The 24,648-nt window shown below is 40.4% G+C and overlaps 3 protein-coding genes, 1 long non-coding RNA gene and 1 pseudogene across 5 annotated transcripts; 4 read left to right on the plus strand and 1 right to left on the minus strand.

Annotated features, from left to right (window-relative positions):
• Positions 1 to 5,168: 5,168 nt before the first annotated feature.
• On the plus strand, positions 5,169 to 5,762 carry LOC117191159 (guanylate kinase-associated protein mars-like). The gene has a single exon (XM_033396126.1). The coding sequence runs from the start codon at positions 5,298 to 5,300 to the stop codon at positions 5,745 to 5,747; it is 450 nt and encodes a 149-aa protein (XP_033252017.1). The 5' UTR covers positions 5,169 to 5,297; the 3' UTR covers positions 5,748 to 5,762.
• A 9-nt stretch (positions 5,763 to 5,771) lies between these two features.
• On the plus strand, positions 5,772 to 8,011 carry LOC117191129 (guanylate kinase-associated protein mars-like). The gene is made up of 2 exons (XM_033396091.1): positions 5,772 to 6,637; positions 6,690 to 8,011. The coding sequence occupies exons 1-2, from the start codon at positions 5,878 to 5,880 to the stop codon at positions 7,901 to 7,903; spliced, it is 1,974 nt and encodes a 657-aa protein (XP_033251982.1). The 5' UTR covers positions 5,772 to 5,877; the 3' UTR covers positions 7,904 to 8,011.
• Positions 8,012 to 11,127: 3,116 nt separating this feature from the next.
• LOC117191154 (guanylate kinase-associated protein mars-like) lies at positions 11,128 to 12,310 on the plus strand. The gene is made up of 2 exons (XM_033396121.1): positions 11,128 to 11,303; positions 11,361 to 12,310. The coding sequence occupies exon 2, from the start codon at positions 11,490 to 11,492 to the stop codon at positions 12,054 to 12,056; it is 567 nt and encodes a 188-aa protein (XP_033252012.1). The 5' UTR covers positions 11,128 to 11,303; positions 11,361 to 11,489; the 3' UTR covers positions 12,057 to 12,310.
• Positions 12,311 to 12,409: 99 nt separating this feature from the next.
• Positions 12,410 to 14,058, plus strand: LOC117191646 (annotated as a pseudogene).
• A 1,283-nt stretch (positions 14,059 to 15,341) lies between these two features.
• Positions 15,342 to 17,592, minus strand: LOC117191176. 2 transcript variants are annotated; one of them, XR_004473961.1, is made up of 2 exons: positions 17,509 to 17,592; positions 15,342 to 15,447 (listed from the first exon to the last, which is right to left on the minus strand). It is a non-coding gene; the product is annotated as an uncharacterized LOC117191176 (long non-coding RNA). The 2 variants fall into 2 exon arrangements; XR_004473960.1 differs by having other exon boundaries at positions 17,459 to 17,592.
• Positions 17,593 to 24,648: the final 7,056 nt, after the last annotated feature.

Genomic DNA, 24,648 nt, shown 5'->3' on the forward strand with positions numbered 1-24,648 from the left:
AATGTCCAAAATTATGGTGGGACGAGAATTTAGCCAAATTATTCAGGGAGTTTGCAGAGTCGCAGAAGAAGGCAGCTTCAGAACCCTCCTTTCAAAATTATTGTTCTGCTGTTAACCTCAAGGTTAAATGGAAAAAATCTGTTAAAATTGCCAAAAGAACTAGCTATGCCAGGAAGTTAACAGAGTTAAATGTAAAATCGAACTCAAGAGAAGCCTGGAGATTCCTCAGAAATCTAAAAAACTGTCAAGAGGACACCCCAGAAATTTTCGACCCTGACAAAGCTGGGCCATACCTGGAATTCCTTAACGAACAAATAACCTCAGAAGCAAAGGATGTAGACGAAGAAATGTACTCAACCAAGAACAATGAAAATCCTTTCTTTTCCTTGGAAGAGTTAGAGGCTGTGTTAGTCAGAAACAGAAAAACGGCAGGAGGAATAGATCACATCACATACGAGATGCTGAGTGCTCTTAACACTAGTATAAAGACAGAACTTGTACATTTTTACAACCGTCGAGTGGCTATGTGCGATTTCCCAGTCGAATGGAGATCTATCAGAATTGTACCAATACCGAAAAAAAACATGGATCTGACTGACTTAAAACATTTTCGACCCATATCCCTCATTTCGGTTCTAGCCAAGACAGTAAATGGCATGGTGAAAGCCAGGCTGGAAAAGCATATACAAGAAAACAAGATTATACCCTACAGATCTTATGCATACCAAAAAAACAAGTCTGCAGCGATGTGCATAAATGATGTCATCAATGTGGTAGCGGCAAAGAAAAAGAACAAGGAACACGTTACTCTTGTGGTTGTTGACCTCAACAATGCCTACAATTGTGTCAACCTGAAATTCTTAAAAAGACTAATGGAAAATGAGTGTTTTCCTAAAACATACATTGACTGGATCATCAGTTTTATGTCTATGAGACATTGACTGGATCATCAGTTTTATGTCTATGAGACTACTGAAAATAGGGGAAGCTGTTCAGGTAGTTCAGGGAGGAATCCCACAGGGCTCTTGTCTGTCGACCCTCCTTTTTAATGTATACACAAAAAGACTACATCAGATCTGTGATAGAAATACTCATATGATGCAATTTGCAGATGACTTCGTTATACTCTCTCTCACAACAGAGAGTTTACTGTAGCGGTTGAAAACCTTAATAAAAAACTAAATGACTTTAACCTTCTATGTGATGATCTCGGTTTTAGCTTCAATCCAAGCAAATCTGCAGCAATGAATGTAGGAAAAAGACAGGTCAGAGCGGTAAATATTTCTGTTAGAAATGTGCCTATACCAAATCGAAAAGATATCCGTTTCTTAGGCAGACTGATTAGCGCAAACATGTCAAATGTCAGTCATGTAAAAATGGTTAAAGAACAAACAAAACGAGGGGGAACGTTGTGAGTTGCTGCGGACACCGCAACTCTACGGTTATACCCGATACTAAGTCAGTATGGCTCTCCTCCGGCAGACGCTGCTAATATTAAACGACACGACAAAGAGTGCGTGCGAGAGAGACAGAAAATCAGTCTGAGCGTGACGTCGGGCGCTGCGTAGCCACTGCAAATTGATTTGTTCCTATTGGCTATAAAAATGATCTGATCTGATCCAGATTCAGCAATCTGATAGATATAGTCATTATCTATGATTCTGCGTTTTTAGTTTTCTCGAATGTGCAATATTGTGGATGCAACAGATTTTCGTCCTTTGTGTGGGCGGAAGAGGTGGGGTGAAATTTTGAGATACACGTTTTATAGTAAGATCTAACAGGAGTGCGGATACCAAATTTGGTTACTCTAGCCTTAATAGTCTCTGAGTTTTTTGAATATCCCCAGATTTTCGTCCTTTGCGGGGGCGGAAGGGGGTGTGGCGAAATTTTGAAACAAACTCGTCTCGGTCCGATATATTAGGAGTGTGGATACTGGTTGAATTTGGTTGCTCTAGCTTTTGTAGTCTCTGAGATCTAGGCGCTAATGTTTTACTCTAAGCAAAGCCGCCTATGCTACGTGTGTGTTAGAGAGAGACAGGGCGAGAAAAAATGAAATTGTTTTCTTGATGCTGGCTATAATAATAATACGATCCAATTCAGATTCCGCAGTCTTAAAAATATGGTCATTCTCTACAACTCTACGTTGGTTTTCTCATATCTTTAAAATTGTGGATGCCACAGACTTTCGTGGGCGGGGCGAAGTTTTGAAATGTTTTTGTAGCAGTGACATATCACAGAAGTCTGGATCCAAAACATCGTTGCTCTAGCTCTTATAGTCTTTGAGCAGAACGGACAGACGGACAGACGGACGGACGGACAGACAGACAGGGCTCAATCGACTCGGCTATTGATGCTGATCAAGAATATATATACTTTATGGGGTCGGAAACGGTTCCTTCTGGACGTTACACACATCCACTTTTACCACAAATCTAATATACCCCAATACTCATTTTGAGTATCGGGTATAAAAATGCAACAGACTCCTCCAGCATGCGACTACTATCAAATCAGGTCTAAAACCTAAAACAAGTACCAACATCTTCAAAGCTTTTATTAGAACAAAACAAGAATATGCTATCACAAGTTTTTCAGACATGGGATCTGGAGCAAGTAAAGATATAGAAATAGCGCAAGCTAAATCACTCAGAAGGTGTGTTGGGGTGCCACCTGACACAAGCAAACACGAAATTTTTGTCCTCGCTGGTGTAATGCCACCTGTTTTCAGGGCGAAATGGCTTACAGCAAAAGAACTGCTTAAAATTAAAAGGTTCAATCCAACAATGTTTGACGAGCTAATACGCTCAAAAGCGGATACGAGTTACACACGTACTTTAAGAGAATTTAATTCCATCTTTGTAAACACTCAAGAATGTGATAGTGTTAACACATGTAACAAAATCCATGTATTAGATAAATTTTTAACTAAGGGTAAAGAAGAATACTCGAATGAAGAAATAAAAACTATATTTAATGAGATTCTGAACAAGTACAGAAAGGACGACTGGAACATTCTATCAACAGATGCCTCAGTTACAGAAAGTACATGTGGATAGTAGTAGAATGGCCTAGTGGAAATATCCACATGTACAAAATAGAAAACAGATTCTCCTCAGTAGGTGTCGAACTCGTAGGACTTAAAAAGGCCTGCGAACTATGTCTTAAATATAATTACAAAAAGGCTTTGATTTTAAGTGATGGATTAGGAGCTATTAATTTAATTAAAAATAAGAATACAGACTCGTACCTAGTGAATGATATTCACAACATAATTAACCAATCTGACATTCAGAAACTTGACATTCTATGGGTCCCTGGTCACAAGGGTGTGGCCATCAACGAAAAGACTGACATAGCAGCAAAGGCTGCTACAAGTGAGGGGTTTACAATAAATATAAAATACAGCTACAAGGAGGCTCAAAGAGAAATTAGGAACTTTTTAGTATACAAATGGAATGAGGACTACAGGACGAAGTGTAGGACGAAGGGATCCAGCCTCATAGACATATTTCCAGACATACCCAGTAAACCCTGGCATTTTTCTCTTAAATGGAATGCTAAAAGCATCAAGACCATTAACAGACTTATGACGGGACACACATACGACAAAGTCTTCCTACACAGAATCAAAGCAATTGACTCAAATATCTGCGAAACGTGCAATGTAACTGAATATGCCGAACACCTGATCTTCGATTGCCAAAGATTTGCCGGGCTCAGAAGGAAATTCAAAATCTTTAAATATTATAACAATTTACATCAATTATTAATAAAAAAAGAGCCGCTACATCTCAGAGAGCTGGCGATCTTCATCAAAACTGCTGACTTAAACTTTTGACCCCTTTTTTCTTCATCATGTTATAAAGTAATTTCAGTTTATTTTCTAAAACAGTTAAGTAATTTTCCTCTTTTTTTTTATATACCTACCTGTCAAACTCGCCAAACTACATCACCAGTATCTGATCAATGTGGCACAGTGCTACGATCAAAATTCCGATCATCCTTAAGATAATTTAACCTAAAAAAAAAAAAAAAAAAAAAAAAAAAAAAAATTGCTTTCGGTTGAATACTAGCTAGCAACGACTATCAGCACTGAACACATATTTTTAACCGATAATCTAATCAATTTTATATAAAAGTGGCTAATTTTAAGTACCATCTTTATTGGCATTGTTTATAAAATAAGGTTTCAATAAAAAATGTCAACAATTTCCACTAAGTTTATTTCTTTACATGGTAACTACCCATTTGCTACATATTAAAATCATTTTTATAAAGGGGAATATGTGTACTTTTCAAAATTGTTGGCCCGTTCTTTTCCATATAAGCCCCATGGAAGCGCCAGTGTGAAAAACCCCCGTTATGCATATTTTTACATTCCTTTTTTTATATTTTTGAAAACATTGAGATTTTGATGGCAAGTGATCAAGATTTCGATGATTTCCCGCATTAATAATCGATGTGGCTCTAAATTGCATTTTTACACGACTTCTACATTGGGGCATTGGCCAAGAGGGTGAGTGCATAACCTTAATATACTGGAAACTACTATGGAAAGTATTTTTATATTTTGCAAGGTGTGTGAACCAGATATTGTGGCAAGAAAATTAGTGTACTAAGTGACTTGGCGATAAAATATACGGTCTGAAATATGCCACATATACCCACTTAAGACCCCTCTGTTTAAACAGTCATTGTAGATACCTCCTATCCCTTCTTTTACTCACAAAAAAAAACCCACTATATCCACGATTTTCACTATTTTCGGTGCAATATTAAAATACCCCTTTGGCATACAATGGGCTAATCGTTCTGTGATTTGATATTATTAGCTTGCTAAGACTTTATAGCTGAACATGAAGTTTATCCGATTGATAGATTATTTTTCTAAAATATTAGCCAACTTTTGCTAGTCATTCTTATTGGATTTGTTTAGAATTTTCACGAGTTTTCAAAGTGAAAATTTTGAAAAATATACCGCTAAAAATTATTGTGTAAAAAAAGCACTACCTTTAAAAAAACTGCATACAAAATACCAGATTAAATTGTTAAACAAATTCCAAGTCCCCAATCTATCAAAAAAAGTTTCCTTGCCAGTTAAAAAAGAGGTAAATATTATTATTATTATTAGTATTATTTTCCGCGGTCTAACTCGAGTTGTTATCCAGTTTAAATAAAGGGGCTTAAGTGGGCTAAGTTCGTTTTTTCATCGGTATGGCACGCTGAAAAGGCGCCATTCTTAAGAAGCGTCCCTCCATTTTTTTTAAACTCCTAAATAATTACTGCTCGACGTCATAATGCAGCGCCACAGGGAATTATATAAACAGCAATCACTTGCTTTCAGCCCACGCAATTTCAATGAGCAGAACCGGGAACTCCAGAATGCGGCGCGTGCAAAACAGCGCGAGGATCGTTTTCAAAGCAACCGCATTATTAGTGTTAGTCCAACTCCCGTCAAGCGTGCGGCACCTATACCGCCTTCAGAGGAGGCGCAGCCACGCCTTACCTATGTCGCTCCTCCTAAGGAGAATCGAAAACCAGAGCTGCCTCAGCAGCAGAGGAACCCCACCCGGGACCTTTACATAAAGCGCTCGTGGATTGGAAGGCTGCCAGGAAGGAACAAACAAAGAACGAGCAAATTGCTCGTCGTGGTCAAAAGATGTTCACATATAAAACCGAAACACTTAAACCTGCGACAAACCCCCAGAAAGAGCAGGAGAACGCTCCGGCATTTGTGCCGCCATTAAGGCACTCCTTATATGTTTTGGCAAAAAAAAATCAGGGTACGCAGACGGCAGCGGAGAGGAAACAGCCTTTGGCAACCCAATTGCGTACCCAGGGTCATCCATCCAGATTGCGCGCTCAGCTCAGGCAACCATGGCAAAGCTGCAACATGCAACGTCGCGTCCTCAACCGGTCACTGTGAAGACCCAAACACCAAACATGAAACATCAAACATCAGCAAGGAATGTCCAGCCAGCCACAGTGAAGCCTGCACCTTCACGTGCATTGCCCTTGAAGCCTACAGCAGGCCCAAAGCCCAAGGCAGCAGATTTGGTCGTTGGACCTTCTGCAAATGGGGTTGTTCATTTGCCAAATGTGAGGACGCAACCATTCGAAAAGCCGGCCGTGAGTAAGCCCACCTTAAAAATACCAGCAGTGAAACCAAAGCCCATTAAAGGAGGCGGCGGAGGGGGAGCTGCGGGAAAATTTAAGTCGACCGCAGTAGCAAAAGGGCCGGCAATAAAAAACAAGCTTGCCAGCCAATTTTCGACCAGAATGAAGGCCAAGAGCAACGTCAGCAAATACGTAGGTCTTCAAAAGAATGTTCGAAATCGGCCGGAGCTGATGAGAGAGTTGGTTGAGGCTGGGACCACTGAACTCCCACTGCCTCCCAATACGCCGCTGGAAGAGAAGATAAGTTTCCCTGCTCTGGCCACATTCACGCAGTGCAATACGAACAACTGCAGTCAAGAAATGATAGAAGCCTTGGGTGAGATTTCAAATCTGAGTCCAGTGGGTCCAATGAGCAGCCACCGAGATTCGAAAGCGAAGCGGAAATTTGACTTTTCTAGGTTCTCTTTGATAAAAACGGCAGCTGAAGAGAGTTTGATCTTGGATCCATATCTGGCTAAGGGTAAGTACAACAGGAATAAAATGGAGTAAAATGTAATATTATTGGTTTCCAGATCCAGATGATAAAGAACAAGAAAATTCTACTCTGAAGGCAGCTGCGGAGCAAACCCCTCCTCGCAGGATTTCCGATGAGAAGCCCAACTACTTAAGTCCATATGTGAGCGTCTCGCGCGGTAAAGTCAACTCTCGCTGTGAGCGTGAGAAGCGAAACAGCATGTATTTGCCCGGTGAGGAGTATCCTGTTGCCAATCGGCGGGCCCTCGAGTCGGTGCTCTACTTTCGCATACAGCTGGAGAATGAGATTCGACGACTGCGAGATATCTGCAGCGAGTGGGAAGCCTATAGCAAGGAGAATGAGGCGCATCTGGTTGAGACGGGCGGCATAGATATGATCAATGTGGCCATTGGACAGACAAATTTGCTCTCTACCAAGAAATTGATGCAGTTCAGCGGTCTGATTGACCGTTGCGAGGCGGGAGCTACGGGCAAGAACCATCGACCCTACGATGGCAGCGAGGAGACGAAACCCGTCCAGGCAGAGGATCTGGAAGGGTGGTGGGACATGCTGCGACTCCAGAGTGAGAATGTTGACAAGCGCTTTGATAACTTGAAGCGATGGAAACAGAACAATTGGCAGGACCCCGATGCAGTTGAGGAATCGAAAATACCAGCCAAGCCTGTGGCCAAACCAAAGTCTAAGCTGGGCAACAATTTAAACGCTAAGCCCAAGGTCAAGGCCAGCAGTAACTTGATGCAATTACTCCGCAAGGCCCATGCTGAAATGAAAAAGGCTAAGGCGGATGTGGTATCAGCGGACGATGCCCCGCAAACTCCATCTCGCAGCAGCACTCAGCGTGTGATCGTAGTACGCGACCGTCGGTCCTTCTCTCCTGCTCGCACCGTCCTGCGCATGTCTGTAGGCGAGAGCCGTTCTTCCAATGGTGGCAACACTCTGCTCAAGTCTGCTATATTGGCCGCAGCCGAACAAAACGCTCTTAATCATACCCCCCCTCCCAATAAGGGACGCCAGTCGATTCAGAAAAAACCAGGGACCAGCAAGCGTGAAAGTCGTGGAGTTATTTTCTGTACAAAGAAAAATGTACGGCACTTCAAATTCACCTACGAAGAAGGCACTATTAGCGATTATGAGCCCTTTGGCGGCGATAAGCTAGAGGATTGCGAGGAGGACATGTCGATCGAAGCTTCAGGGGAAACACGTTCCGTAGACCAGGGCCCAGCAGAAAATGAGCCGCAATCCGCGTCTTAGGCCATCCACCGAGTTTATGTAGTTTATCTATCATTTATTATTTAAAGTTACGTTTTTGTTTATATGTATAGTATTATTTAATTCTGAAAATTATGTTTCAATTTCAAAGCCTTGTTTTATATATTTTTTTTAATTAAGTACATCAATCAATCAAATAAAGGAAAAAAACGAGGGGGAACGTTGTGAGTTGCTGCGGACACCGCAACTCTACAGTTATACCCGATACTAAGTCAGTATGGCTCTCCTCCGGCAGACGCCGCTAATATTAAACGACACGACAAAGAGTGCGTGCGAGAGAGACAGAAAATCAGTCTGAGCGTGACGTCGGGCGCTGCGTAGCCACTGCAAATTGATTTGTTCCTATTGGCTATAAAAATGATCTGATCTGATCCAGATTCAGCAATCTGATAGATATGGTCATTATCTATGATTCTGCGTTTTTAGTTTTCTCGAATGTGCAATATTGTGGATGCAACAGATTTTCGTCCTTTGTGTGGGCGGAAGGGGGTGGGGCGAAATTTTGAGATACACGTTTTATAGTAAGATCTAACAGGAGTGCGGATACCAAATTTGGTTACTCTAGCCTTAACAGTCTCTGAGATTTTTGAATATCCCCAGATTTTCGTCCTTTGCGGGGGCGGAAGGGGGTATGGCGAAATTTTGAAACAAACTCGTCTCGGTCCGATATATGAGGAGTGTGGATACCAAATTTGGTTGCTCTAGCTTTTGTAGTCTCTGAGATCTAGGCGCTAATGTTTTACTCTAAGCAAAGCCGCCTATGCTACGTGTGTGTTAGAGAGAGACAGGGCGGGAAAAAAATGAAATTGTTTTCTTGATGCTGGCTATAATAATAATACGATCCAATTCAGATATGGTCATTCTCTACAATTCTACGTTTTTGGTTTTCTCATATCTTTAAAATTGTGGATGCCACAGATTTTCGTCCTTTGTGGGGCGGAAGTGGGCGAGGCGAAGTTTTGAAATATTTTTGTAGCAGTGACATATCACAGAAGTCTGGGTCCAAAACATCGTTGCTCTAGCTCTTATAGTCTTTGAGCACTAGGCGCTGAAAGGGACGGACAGACGGACGGACGGACAGACGGACAGACAGACAGGGCCCAATCGACTCGGCTATTGATGCTGATCAAGAATATATATACTTTATGGGGTCGGAAACGATTCCTTCTGGACGTTACACACATCCACTTTTACCACAAATCTAATATACCCCAATACTCATTTTGAGTATCGGGTATAAAAACTATATTTTATGAGATTCTGAACAAGTACAGAAAGGACGACTGGAACATTCTATCAACAGATGCCTCAGTTACAGAAAGTACATGTGGCATAGGAATAGTAGAATGGCCTAGTGGAAATATCCACAAGTACAAAATAGAAAACAGATTATCCTCAGTAGGTGCCGAACTCGTAGGCCTTAAAAAAGCCTGCGAACTATGTCTTAAATATAATTACAAAAAGGCTTTGATTTTAAGTAATGGATTAGGAGCTATTAATTTAATTAAAAATAAGAATACAGACTCGTACCTAGTGAATGATTTTCACAACATAATTAACCAATCAGACATTCAGAAACTTGACATTCTATGGGTCCCTGGTCACAAGGGTGTGGCCATCAACGAAAAGACTGACGTAGCAGCAAAGGCTGCTACAAGTGAGGGGTTTACAATAAATATAAAATACAGCTACAAGGAGGCTCAAAGAGAAATTAGGAACTTTTTAGTATACAAATGGAATGAGGACTACAGGACGAAGTGTAGGACGAAGGGATCCAGCCTCATAGACATATTTCCAGACATACCCAGTAAACCCTGGCATTTTTCTCTTAAATGGAATGCTAAAAGCATCAAGACCATTAACAGACTTATGACGGGACACACATACGACAAAGTCTTCCTACACAGAATCAAAGCAATTGACTCAAATATCTGCGAAACGTGCAATGTAACTGAATATGCCGAACACCTGATCTTCGATTGCCAAAGATTTGCCGGGCTCAGAAGGAAATTCAAAATCTTTAAATATTATAACAATTTACATCAATTATTAATAAAAAAAAGAGCCGCTACATCTCAGAGAGCTGGCAATCTTCATCAAAACTGCTTACTTAAACTTTTGACCCCTTTTTTCTTCATCATGTTATAAAGTAATTACAGTTTATTTTCTAAAACAGTTAAGTAATTTTCCTCTTTTTTTTTATATACCGACCTGTCAAACTCGCCAAACTACATCATCATCAATGTGGCTACAGTGCTACGATCAAAATACCGATCATCCTTGAGATGATTTAAAACCAAAAAAAAAAAAAAAAAAAAAAAAAAAAAAAATTGCTTTCGGTTGAATACTAGCTAGCAACGACTATCAGCACTGAACACATATTTTTAACCGATAATCTAATCAATTTTATATAAAAGTGGCTAATTTTAAGTACCATCTTTATTGGCATTGTTTATAAAATAAGGTTTCAATAAAATATGTCAACAATTTCCACTAAGTTTATTTCTTTACATGGTAACTACCCATTTGCTACATATTAAAATCATTTTTATAAAGGGGTATATGTGTACTTTTCAAAATTGTTGGCCCGTTCTTTTCCATATAAGCCCCATGGAAGCGCCAGTGTGAAAAACCCCCGTTATGCATATTTTTACATTCCTTTTTTTTATATTTTTGAAAACATTGAGATTTTGATGGCAAGTGATCAAGATTTCGATGATTTCCCGCATTAATAATCGATGTGGCTCTAAATTGCATTTTTACACGACTTCTACATTGGGGCATTGGCCAATGTGAGTGCATAACCTTAATATACTGGAAAATACTATGGAAAGTATTTTTATGTTTTGCAAGGTGTGTGAACCAGATATTGTGGCAAGAAAATTAGTGTACTAAGTGACTTGGCGATAAAATATACGGTCTGAAATATGCCACATATACCCACTTAAGACCCCTCTATTTAAACAGTCATTGTAGATACCTCCTATCCCTTCTTTTACTCACAAAAAAAACCCACTATATCCACGATTTTCACTATTTTCGGTGCAATATTGAAATACCCCTTTGGCATACAATGGGCTAATCGTTCTGTGATTTGATATTATTAGCTTGCTAGGACTTTATAGCTGAACATGAAGTTTATCCGATTGATAGATTATTTTTCTAAAATAGTAGCCAACTTTGCTAGTCATTCTTATTGGATTTGTTTAGAATTTTCACGAGTTTTCAAAGTGAAAATTTTGAAAAATATACCGCTAAAAATTATTGTGTAAAAAAAGCACTACCTTTAAAAAAACTGCATACAAAATACCAGATTAAATTGTTAAACAAATTCCAAGTCCCCAATCTATCAAAAACAGTTTCCTTGCCAGGTAAAAAAGAGGTAAATATTATTATTATTAGTATTATTTTCCGCGGTCTAACTCGAGTTGTTGTCCAGTTTAAATAAAGGGGCTTAAGTGGGCTAAGTTCGTTTTTTCATCGGTATGGCACGCTGAAAAGGCGCCATTCTTAAGAAGCGTCCCTCCATTTTTTTTAAACTATTAAATAATTACTGCTCGACGTCATAATGCAGCGCCACAGGGAATTATATAAACAGCAATCACTTGCTTTCAGCCCACGCAATTTCAATGAGCAGAACCGGGAACTCCAGAATGCGGCGCGTGCAAAACAGCGCGAGGATCGTTTTCAAAGCAACCGCATTATTAGTGTTAGTCCAACTCCCGTCAAGCGTGCGGCACCTATACCGCCCTCAGAGGAGGCGCAGCCACGCCTTACCTATGTCGCTCCTCCTAATGAGAATCGAAAACCAGAGCTGCCTCAGCAGCAGAGGAACCCCACCCGGGACCTTTACATAAAGCGCTTCGTGGATTGGAAGGCTGCCAGGAAGGAACAAACAAAGAATGAGCAAATTTCTAGTCGTGGTCAACAGATGTTCACATATAAAACCGAAACACTTAAACCTGCGACAAACCCCCAGAAAGAGCAGGAGAACGCTCCGGCATTTGTGCCGCCAAAAAGCCTTTGGCAACCCAATTGCGTACTCATGGTCATCCATCCAGATTGCGCGCTCAGCCTGCGGCAACCATGGCAAAGCTGCAACATGCAACGTCGCGTCCTCAACCGGTCACTGTGAAGACCCAAACATCAAACATGAAACATCAAACATCAGCAAGGAATGTCCAGCCAGCCACAGTGAAGCCTGCACCTTCACGTGCATTGCCCTTGAAGCCTAAAGCAGGCCCAAAGCCCAAGGCAGCAGATTTGGTCGTTGGACCTTCTGCAAATGGGGTTGTTCATTTGCCAAATGTGAGGACGCAACCATTCGAAAAGCCGGCCGTGAGTAAGCCCACCTTAAAAATACCAGCAGTGAAACCAAAGCCCATTCAAGGAGGCGGCGGAGGGGGAGCTGCGGGAAAATTTAAGTCGACCGCAGTAGCAAAAGGGCCGGCAATAAAAAACAAGCTTGCCAGCCAATTGTCGACCAGAATGAAGGCCAAGAGCAACGTCAGCAAGTACGTAGGTCTTCAAAAGAATTTTCGAAATCGGCCGGAGCTGATGAGAGAGTTGCTTGAGGCTGGGACCACTGAACTCCCACTGCCTCCCAATACGCCGCTGGAAGAGAAGATAAGTTTCCCTGCTCTGGCCACATTCACGCAGTGCAAGACGATCAATTGCAGTCAAGAAATGATAGAAGCCTTGGGTGAGATTTCAAATCTGAGTCCAGTGGGTCCAATGAGCAGCCACTGAGATTCGAAAGCGAAGCGGAAATTTGACTTTTCTAGGTACTCTTTGATAAAAACGGCAGCTGAAGAGAGTTTGATCTTGGATCCATATCTGGCTAAGGGTAAGTACAACAGGAATAAAATGGAGTAAAATGTAATATTATTGGTTTCCAGATCCAGATGATAAAGAACAAGAAAATTCTACTCTGAAGGCAGCTGCGGAGCAAACCCCTCCTCGCAGGATTTCCGATGAGAAGCCCAACTACTTAAGTCCATATGTGAGCGTCTCGCGCGGTAAAGTCAACTCTCGCTGTGATCGTGAGAAGCGAAACAGCATGTATTTGCCCGGTGAGGAGTATCCTGTTGCCAATCGGCGGGCCCTCGAGTCGGTGCTCTACTTTCGCATACAGCTGGAGAATGAGATTCGACGACTGCGAGATATCTGCAGCGAGTGGGAAGCCTATAGCAAGGAGAATGAGGCGCATCTGGTTGAGACGGGCGGCATAGATATGATCAATGTGGCCATTGGACAGACAAATTTGCTCTCTACCAAGAAATTGATGCAGTTCAGCGGTCTGATTGACCGTTGCGAGGCGGGAGCTACGGGCAAGAACCATCGACCCTACGATGGCAGCGAGGAGACGAAACCCGTCCAGGCAGAGGATCTGGAAGGGTGGTGGGACATGCTGCGACTCCAGAGTGAGAATGTTGACAAGCGGTTTGATAACTTGAAGCGATGGAAACAGAACAATTGGCAGGACCCCGATGCAGTTGAGGAATCGAAAATACCAGCCAAGCCTGTGGCCAAACCAAAGTCTAAGCTGGGCAAAAATTTAAACGCTAAGCCCAAGGTCAAGGCCAGCAGTAACTTGATGCAATTACTCCGCAAGGCCCATGCTGAAATGAAAAAGGCTAAGGCGGATGTGGTATCAGCGGACGATGCCCCGCAAACTCCATCTCGCAGCAGCACTCAGAGTGTGATCGTAGTACGCGACCGTCGGTCCTTCTCTCCTGCTCGCACCGTCCTGCGCATGTCTGTAGGCGAGAGCCGTTCTTCCAATGGTGACAACACTCTGCTCAAGTCTGCTATATTGGCCGCAGCCGAACAAAACGCTCTTAATCATACCCCCCTCCCAATAAGGGACGCCAGTCGATTCTGAAAAAACCAGGGACCAGCAAGCGTGAAAGTCGTGGAGTTATTTTCAGTACAAAGAAAAATGTACGGCACTTCAAATTCACTTACGAAGAAGTCACTATTAGCGATGATGAGCCCTTTGGCGGCGATAAGCTAGAGGATTGCGAGGAGGACATGTCGATCGAAGCTTCAGGGGAAACAGGACCAGGGCTGGATCAGGGCCCAGCAGAAAATGAGCCGCAATCCGCGTCTTAGGCCATCCACCGAGTTTATGTAGTTTATCTATCATTTATTATTTATATGTATAGTATTATTTAATTCTGAAAATTGTTTCAATTTCAAAGCCTTGTTTTATATTTTTTTTTAAATTAAGTACATCAATCAATCAAATAAAGGAAAAAAACGAGGGGGAACGTTGTGAGTTGCTGCGGACACCGCAACTCTACAGTTATACCCGATACTAAGTCAGTATGGCTCTCCTCCGGCAGACGCCGCTAATATTAAACGACACGACAAAGAGTGCGTGCGAGAGAGACAGAAAATCAGTCTGAGCGTGACGTCGGGCGCTGCGTAGCCACTGCAAATTGATTTGTTCCTATTGGCTATAAAAATGATCTGATCTGATCCAGATTCAGCAATCTGATAGATATGGTCATTATCTATGATTCTGCGTTTTTAGTTTTCTCGAATGTGCAATATTGTGGATGCAACAGATTTTCGTCCTTTGTGTGGGCGGAAGGGGGTGGGGTGAAATTTTGAGATACACGTTTTATAGTAAGATCTAACAGGAGTGCGGATACCAAATTTGGTTACTCTAGCCTTAATAGTCTCTGAGATTTTTGAATATCCCCAGATTTTCGTCCTTTGCGGGGGCGGAAGGGGGTGTGGCGAAATTTTGAAACAAACTCGTCGCGGTCCGATATATTAGGAGTGTGGATACTGGTTGAATTTGGTTGGTCTAGCTTTTGTAGTCTCTGAGATCTAGGCGCTAATGTTTTACTCTAAGCAAAGCCGCCTATGCTACGTGTGTGTTAGAGAGAGACAGGGCGAGAAAAATGAAATTGTTTTCTTGATGCTGGCTATAATAATAATACGATCCAATTCAGATTCCGCAATCTTAAAAATATGGTCATTCTCTACAACTCTACGTTTTTGGTTTTCTCATATCTTTAAAATTGTGGATGCCACAAACTTTCGTCTTTTGTGGGGGCGGAAGTTGGCGGGGCGAAGTTTTGAAATATTTTTGTAGCAGTGACATATCACAGAAGTCTGGATCCAAAACATCCTTGCTCTAGCTCTTATAGTCTTTGAGCAGGACGGACAGACGGACAGACGGACGGACGGACAGACAGACAGGGCTCAATCGACTCGGCTATTGATGCTGATCAAGAATATATATACTTTATGGGGACGGAAACGATTCCTTATGGACGTTACACACATCCACTTTTACCACAAATCTAATATACCCCAATACTCATTTTGAGTATCGGGTATTGTTGTTGCTCCGTGCGTAATGAATAACGCGTAGTTTTGTGTTTTTCGCCTTTTAGTTAGTCACTTGCTCTGTTTTTTTGTGTTGTTTTATCAGCCTTGAATGCACCACAATCACACACGCGCACAGCATACATACATATGTATGAGGGTTTCTTTCGTATTTTCCAGCTCTGTTGAGATTAAAATAGTGCTCTTATTACTTTGATTTCCATTTTATTATACAGTCAAGGAAAAAAGTCAACATACAGCACCGATTTTTCAATATTTCGGGTTTTCGCAATGAAAATTAAAAAAGTTGGTATGCCATTATTTAGGACACTTAAAGTTATTATTATTTCAGAAAAAAAACTTAAACAAAAATTATTAATATTTGGTTGGTCCACCATTGGTATCTATTACAGCCTGTAGTCGTCGGGGCATCGATGCCACCAAATTTTCGGTTGTTGTGGGCGGAACTTCGGCCCAAGCTCGAATGAGGGCGGTTTTGAGGCTTTCCCCACTGCTGATGTTATACTTCCGTACCAATCTTTCTAAAATGTCCCAAAGATGTTAGATTGGGTTAAGGTCTGGAGATTGGGGTGGTGAACGAAGCTGTCTTGGGGCATAATACAGCAACCAATCACGCACAACATGTGCGGTGTGCTTTGGATCGTTGTCCTGTTGGAAGATCCAACTGCTTCCCAGGCTCAATGTATCCACCGATGTTTCCAAATTTTCTTCCAATATCTTCTTATACTGGAAGCGATCCATATTCCCTTCCACAAACACCAAATTACCTACTCCAGGCGACGCCATAGCGCCCCAAACCATTACACTACCACCTCCATGTTTGACGGTGGGTATTATGTTTATAGGGTCAAGAGCGGTGTTTGCCTTTCTCCAAACTCTGGAACGGCCATCCCTTCCGAAAATGTTGTATTTACTTTCATCTGTAAATAAAACGCTTTTCCAAAAGTTTGGATCCTTATTTAAGTGCGCTTTGGCGAATTCCAGGCGCAAAATCCGATTCTTTTCTGAAATCAATGGTTTCTTTCGTGGAACTCGGCTCTTGAAACCATCCTGTGCAAAAAATTGGCAATTGTTTTTGGGTGCACAATGACTCCTGAACACTTTTCGATGTGTTCCGCCAATTTTGGAGCACATCGGTGGATACATTGAGCCTGGGAAGCAGTTGGATCTTCCAACAGGACAACGATCCAAAGCACACCGCACATGTTGTGCGTGATTGGTTGCTGTATTATGCCCAGACCTTAACCCAATCCCAATCTTTGGGACATTTTAGAATGATTGGTACGGAAGTATAACATCAGCAGTCGGGAAAGCCTCAAAACCGCCCTCATTCGAGCTTGGGCCGAAGTTCCGCCCACAACAACCGAAAATTTGGTGGCATCGATGCCCCGACGACTACAGGCTGTAATAGATGCCAATGGTGGACCAACCAAATATTAAAAGTATAAAAAGTATTAATATTAAGATGACTTTGAGACTATAATACAAAAGCATGAGGCTGTATGTACACTTTTTTCCGTGAACATTTTATGTTTTTTCGTTGTAACTTTAGTATACATCATTTTTGTTTAAGTTTTTTTTCTGAAATAATAATAACTTTAAGTGTCCTAAATAATGGCATACCAACTTTTTTAATTTTCATTGCGAAAACCCGAAATATTACAAAATCGGTGCTGTATGTTGACTTTTTTCCTTGACTGTATAAACAATAACTCATATATTTGATTGCGCGTTGTGTGTAGTTCTCCTCTCCTCTCCTTTCTTTAATATTCTTGGGCGAGAAAAGCGATTAAAAATACACCGACAACCGACAAGGCAGGCAGAGCGAGAATTGACAGGCGGCGGCGGCAGCGGCGAACCGACACCGACAGAGAGGGGAGTGTGTGCGTGCGTGAGCGAGCAAGCGCAGCGTTGCCAGCAGCATTTATTTAGCTAACTTAACCGATGACATCGTAAATTCACGGAAAAGCAGGTAGGACAAAAGCAATTAAGCATTGACCTTCCATGGGGCAGAATCGGGGTAAACCTTGGCGTTTCAAACCGATTGAATGTATGTGGTTTTAACAGGAATTTAATTTTACAAAGTAGGGCGTGTGTTCTTGCTGCTGGCAATGCTCTTGCCGTGACGTTGTTTGTTTTAGTTTTTTTACCCCAATAAACACACGCACACACTTGTATTTATTCGGCGAATTTCGTGGGGTGTCTACTGCATTTATTGATACATATTCCAGGCTCTGTCGCAGCTGTCTAAAGACGTATTCTCTTTCTCGACACTTGACACACACTTGATAAAGTTGAATGCTTATTTTTGCTTACTTTTATTATTCACTTTTATTTTCATACTTGCAATGGTAAACAGACACTCAGAAATATACCGAAACTACGTCACAAATTTCAAAATATGCCGAAAATATACTGACGTATTATTTGTATTCAAGCTGAATCAAATTGCTTTCGGTCACTTCCTTTTCATCAGCGAGCGAGACCGGTCGTGTTTTTTCTTAACAGTCTGAAAAGTGACTTTTTCCAAGCAACAAAGGCTTAATTAAAAGTGATTGTAAAAATTGGATCATTGTTTATTTCATACAAATCTTCATCAATATATAAATTATTCCTCTTTTAATTTCCCAAAGGAGAGGTAAGTCTTTGGCAATCTGGTTAAACCAGCAAGTATGGCGGACGCCGGTCACTCGGTGTCTGCCAAATTGAAACCCCCTGATCAGGTGGCAAAAAGCGGCAAAATTCAAACCCAAAAAACAATAGCAAAAAACTTCAGTGCTTTGTGTTCAGGTGTGAAAGAGGACATATTCGACAGCTTGACTGACGAAAAGTACCCAGCAAAAAAGATGCGCAAGGAACAAAAAAGCGACAACACCAATACAGACATAAATAACAAAATGCTGATAGACGATGACAGTAACAAAATGGTGGAGGCTTCTGACGGTGTGACCGTTCACAATTCTCACACAAATGCCATAAATGGTTTTACTGGAAATACTGAAATGACTAAAACACTGAATAAAAATACTAATCCGATTATAAACCCATCAAATGTAGGTATCGAAAGAGAAACAGTGTTGTATAGTGAGTGCCTAATCGGTGATGCGGCTGTACTAGTATCGACTAAGAACAGTACCATCTTCGAAAACAAAAACACCAAAAATGGCTTATTCTTTTTTGAAAAAATAAGACACCTTAAAATCAAAGGAATTAAAGAAATCGTAGCTCTTGCGCCACTCTATACAAGATTTATTTTAAGGTTTTCAGCGAAGCAAATGATTTAGTTTTAAATGAGGAGTTAAAAAAAATGAATTTAGTGATATTTATACCAAAAGGCTATGTGGAATCCTATGGAGTAATTAAAGGGGTGCCCCTCGGTTTTTCTGAGAATGAAATTATGGATAATATTACTTCTAACATAAAAATTAAGTCAATTGAAAGATTAGCAAGAAGGCAGAAAATTACAACCGATGACAACAACGAAACATTCAAGCTCATACCATTAGAAACAGTCAAAATTGGTTTTGAGGGTTCAGACATCCCAGAAAAGGTATCTCTTTTTGGGATATGTGGGATGAAAGTAAGCATATATGTTCCCAGAGTAAGGCAATGTTATAATTGTGGCAGACTTGGTCACACTTCGACCAGATGCAAATCAGCTAGGAGGTGCTATAAATGCGGAGTCGAGGAGTGCAATGGGTCGTGCACTGGTCTCAAGTGTATCCTTTGCAATGGGAAAAATCACTCAGCTAGGGACAGACTGATAGGCCCAGTATGGGAAAAGGAGATGGACATTAACAAAATAATGACAATCAAAAAAATCGCGCGTAAGGAAAAGCACTTACTCAATCCATCAAAATTTTTCGCTGTTAGATAATTATGAAAAAAACTATCCAAAACTAGACATAAATGAGGAAAATGTTCAAACCAAAAACGTTAAAGCAAATGAAGTTTTAAAAAAACACAGTTATGCGAGCAGGTTAGTGCAGAGACCTTTGGTTCCTGCACAAAAACCCCACTATCACTTAGAATCATATACCAGCGATTCTAGTAATCACGTACCATTTTTTGAAAACAAAGAACTAAAAGAAAACAAATTTACCATTCAACAGATGGTTGACATGTTGTCTCGTTTAGTCGACTCAAATGATGTGTCACATCCATCAAAAAAAGTGACCAGTACAATTTGGTACAATATGGAACATAATGCAGACAGAAAAATGAACAAACAGAGAGAAACGAACCTTTTTAAATAAATATGAAATTTTTACAACATAACATTCAATCTATTAAAGCCAATAAAAACGACCTAGTATTCTACTTAAACAATGAAAACTTCGACTTTGCTTTCCGTTTTAGGAAACTAGATAACTTCAATATGTTAGAAAAACATAGAGAGGACGGTTATGGAGGAGTGGCGATTGCCTACAAAAAAGAATTAAGAGTTAAAAGACTGATATATGAGACAGAGAAAGATATAATTATAGCAAGAACCATCAACAACAAAGATAAATTTCTTATCACCTCAGTATATTTTGAACCTTTGTTGTCTCTTGCATCCTTCAAGCAAGCGATTAACAATCTCCTTGAATATTTAGATGCATTCGGAAAAGTCATAATTGCAGGAGATTTTAACGCAAGACATACCTTTTCTGGAGACAGAACCAACAGTGGAAAGGGAACTTTTCTCATGCAAGCTATGTCAAATGCTGGCTACAGTCTAGCAAATGACCACAGTCTCACATTCAGAAGACACATCGACTCAACATCAGGGTCTGTACTCGATTTAACTTTCACAAAGGGTATTCATATAGAGAATTGGAAATGCGAAAAGTTTTTCCTAGGAGGCAGCCACCATCACCCAATAACCTTTGAAACAGCAGGATATCAACACAAACTCAAAACTTTCCTTGCCAAAAACAGGCTACTGAAAAAGCTAAGCCAGTTTGAGGCCGACAAAGATATGGATAATTTAGCGAAGAACATCCACCAGGAAATAAAAGCAGCTACTTATGAAATCAAAAACAAATGTCCAAAATTATGGTGGGACGAGAATTTAGCCAAATTATTCAGGGAGTTTGCAGAGTCGCAGAAGAAGGCAGCTTCAGAACCCTCCTTTCAAAATTATTGTTCTGCTGTTAACCTCAAGGTTAAATGGAAAAAATCTGTTAAAATTGCCAAAAGAACTAGCTATGCCAGGAAGTTAACAGAGTTAAATGTAAAATCGAACTCAAGAGAAGCCTGGAGATTCCTCAGAAATCTAAAAAACTGTCAAGAGGACACCCCAGAAATTTTCGACCCTGACAAAGCTGGGCCATACCTGGAATTCCTTAACGAACAAATAACCTCAGAAGCAAAGGATGTAGACGAAGAAATGTACTCAACCAAGAACAATGAAAATCCTTTCTTTTCCTTGGAAGAGTTAGAGGCTGTGTTAGTCAGAAACAGAAAAACGGCAGGAGGAATAGATCACATCACATACGAGATGCTGAGTGCTCTTAACACTAGTATAAAGACAGAACTTGTACATTTTTACAACCGTCGAGTGGCTATGTGCGATTTCCCAGTCGAATGGAGATCTATCAGAATTGTACCAATACCGAAAAAAAACATGGATCTGACTGACTTAAAACATTTTCGACCCATATCCCTCATTTCGGTTCTAGCCAAGACAGTAAATGGCATGGTGAAAGCCAGGCTGGAAAAGCATATACAAGAAAACAAGATTATACCCTACAGATCTTATGCATACCAAAAAAACAAGTCTGCAGCGATGTGCATAAATGATGTCATCAATGTGGTAGCGGCAAAGAAAAAGGACAAGGAACACGTTACTCTTGTGGTTGTTGACCTCAACAATGCCTACAATTGTGTCAACCTGAAATTCTTAAAAAGACTAATGGAAAATGAGTGTTTTCCTAAAACATACATTGACTGGATCATCAGTTTTATGTCTATGAGACTACTGAAAATAGGGGAAGCTGTTCAGGTAGTTCAGGGAGGAATCCCACAGGGCTCTTGTCTGTCGCCCCTCCTTTTTAATGTATACACAAAAAGACTACATCAGATCTGTGATAGAAATACTCATATGATGCAATTTGCAGATGACTTCGTTATAATCTCTCACAACAGAGAGTTTACTGTAGCGGTTGAAAACCGTAATAAAAAACTAAATGACTTTAACCTTCTATGTGGTGATCTCGGTTTTACCTTCAATCCAAGCAAATCTGCAGCAATGAATGTAGGAAAAAGACAGGTCAGAGCGGTAAATATTTCTGTTAGAAATGTGCCTATACCAAATCGAAAAGATATCCGTTTCTTAGGCAGACTGATTAGCGCAAACATGTCAAATGTCAGTCATGTAAAAATGGTTAAAGAACAAACAAAACGAGGGGGAACGTTGTGAGTTGCTGCGGACACCGCAACTCTACGGTTATACCCGATACTAAGTCAGTATGGCTCTCCTCCGGCAGACGCCGCTAATATTAAACGACACGACAAAGAGTGCGTGCGAGAGAGACTGAAAATCAGTCTGAGCGTGACGTCGGGCGCTGCGTAGCCACTGCAAATTGATTTGTTCCTATTGGCTATAAAAATGATCTGATCTGATCCAGATTCAGCAATCTGATAGATATGGTCATTATCTATGATTCTGCGTTCTTAGTTTTCTCGAATGTGCAATATTGTGGATGCAACAGATTTTCGTCCTTTGGGGGGGCGGAAGGGGGTGGGGCGAAATTTTGAGATACACGTTTTATAGTAAGATCTAACAGGAGTGCGGATACCAAATTTGGTTACTCTAGCCTTAATAGTCTCTGAGATTTTTGAATATCCTCAGATTTTCGTCCTTTGCGGGGGCGGAAGGGGGTGTGGCGAAATTTTGAAACAAACTCGTCTCGGTCCGATATATTAGGAGTGTGGATACCAAATTTGGTTGCTCTAGCTTTTGTAGTCTCTGAGATCTAGGCGCTAATGTTTTACTCTAAGCAAAGCCGCCTATGCTACTTGTGTGTTAGAGAGAGACAGGGCGAGAAAAAAATGAAATTGTTTTCTTGATGCTGGCTATAATAATAATACGATCCAATTCAGATTCCGCAGTCTTAAAGATATGGTCATTCTCTACAATTCTACGTTTTTGGTTTTCTCATATCTTTAAAATTGTGGATGCCACAGACTTTCGTACTTTGTGGGGGCGGAAGTGGGCGGGGCGAAGTTTTGAAATATTTTTGTAGCAGTGACATATCACAGAAGTCTGGAACCAAAACATCGTTGCTCTAGCTCTTATAGTCTTTGACCACTAGGCGCTGAAGGGGACGGACAGACGGACAGACGGACGGACGGACAGACAGACAGGGCTCAATCGACTCGGCTATTGATGCTGATCAAGAATATATATACTTTATGGGGTCGGAAACGATTCCTTCTGGACGTTACACACATCCACTTTTACCACAAATCTAATATACCCCAATACTCATTTTGAGTATCGGGTATAAAAATGCAACAGACTCCTCCAGCTTGCGACTACTATCAAATCAGGTCTAAAACCTAAAACAAGTACCAACATCTTCAAAGCTTTTATTAGAACAAAACAAGAATATGCTATCACAAGTTTTTCAGACATGGGATCTGGAGCAAGTAAAGATATAGAAATAGCGCAAGCTAAATCACTCAGAAGGTGTGTTGGGGTGCCACCTGACACAAGCAAACACGAAATTTTTGTCCTCGCTGGTGTAATGCCACCTGTTTTCAGAGCGAAATGGCTTACAGCCAAAGAACTGCTTAAAATTAAAAGGTTCAATCCAACAATGTTTGACGAGCTAATACGCTCAAAAGCGGATACGAGTTACACACGTACTTTAAGAGAATTTAATTCCATCTTTGTAAACACTCAAGAATGTGATAGTGTTAACACATGTAACAAAATCCATGTATTAGATAAATTTTTAACTAAGGGTAAAGAAGAATACTCGAATGAAGAAATAAAAACTATATTTAATGAGATTCTGAACAAGTACAGAAAGGACGACTGGAACATTCTATCAACAGATGCCTCAGTTACAGAAAGTACATGTGGCATAGGAATAGTAGAATGGCCTAGTGGAAATATCCACAAGTACAAAATAGAAAACAGATTATCCTCAGTAGGTGTCGAACTCGTAGGACTTAAAAAGGCCTGCGAACTATGTCTTAAATATAATTACAAAAAGGCTTTGATTTTAAGTGATGGATTAGGAGCTATTAATTTAATTAAAAATAAGAATACAGACTCGTACCTAGTGAATGATATTCACAACATAATTAACCAATCAGACATTCAGAAACTTGACATTCTATGGGTCCCTGGTCACAAGGGTGTGGCCATCAACGAAAAGACTGACATAGCAGCAAAGGCTGCTACAAGTGAGGGGTTTACAATAAATATAAAATACAGCTACAAGGAGGCTCAAAGAGAAATTAGGAACTTTTTAGTTTACAAATGGAATGAGGACTACAGGACGAAGTGTAGGACGAAGGGATCCAGCCAAATAGACATATTTCCAGACATACCCAGTAAACCCTGGCATTTTTCTCTTAAATGGAATGCTAAAAGCATCAAGACCATTAACAGACTTATGACGGGACACACATACGACAAAGTCTTCCTACACAGAATCAAAGCAATTGACTCAAATATCTGCGAAACGTGCAATGTAACTGAATATGCCGAACACCTGATCTTCGATTGCCAAAGATTTGCCGGGCTCAGAAGGAAATTCAAAATCTTTAAATATTATAACAATTTACATCAATTATAAATAAAAAAAAGAGCCGCTACATCTCAGAGAACTGGCAATCTTCATCAAAACTGCTGACTTAAACTTTTGACCCCTTTTTTCTTCATCATGTTATAAAGTAATTTCAGTTTATTTTCTAAAACAGTTAAGTAATTTTCCTCTTTTTTTTATATACCGACCTGTCAAACTCGCCAAACTACATCACCAGTATCTGATCAATGTGGCTACAGTGCTACGATCAAATATCCGATCATCCTTGAGATGATTTAAAAAAAAAAAAAACAAAAAACAAAAAAATATTGCTTTTGGTTGAATACTAGCTAGAAACGACTATCAGCACTGAACACATATTTTTAACCGATAATCTAATCAATTTTATATAAAAGTGGCTAATTTTAAGTACCATCTTTATTGGCATTGCTTATAAAATAAGGTTTCAATAAAAAATGTCAACAATTTCCACTAAGTTTATTTCTTTACATGGTAACTACCCATTTGCTACATATTAAAATCATTTTTATAAAGGGGAATATGTGTACTTTTCAAAATTGTTGGCCCGTTCTTTTCCATATAAGCCCCATGGAA

The sequence above is a fragment of the Drosophila miranda genome (assembly GCF_003369915.1).
Source record: "Drosophila miranda strain MSH22 chromosome Y unlocalized genomic scaffold, D.miranda_PacBio2.1 Contig_Y1_pilon, whole genome shotgun sequence".
Lineage (NCBI taxonomy): Eukaryota > Metazoa > Arthropoda > Insecta > Diptera > Drosophilidae > Drosophila > Drosophila miranda.

Coding starts and splice junctions, on each gene's coding strand:
- LOC117191159 (XM_033396126.1), top strand. CDS start 5,298: ATGCAGCGCCACAGGGAATTATATAAACAGCAATCACTTGCTTTCAGC.
- LOC117191154 (XM_033396121.1), top strand. CDS start 11,490: ATGCAGCGCCACAGGGAATTATATAAACAGCAATCACTTGCTTTCAGC.
- LOC117191129 (XM_033396091.1), top strand. CDS start 5,878: ATGGCAAAGCTGCAACATGCAACGTCGCGTCCTCAACCGGTCACTGTG. Junction 6,638..6,689: donor GGATCCATATCTGGCTAAGG/GTAAGTACAACA, acceptor ATTGGTTTCCAG/ATCCAGATGATAAAGAACAA.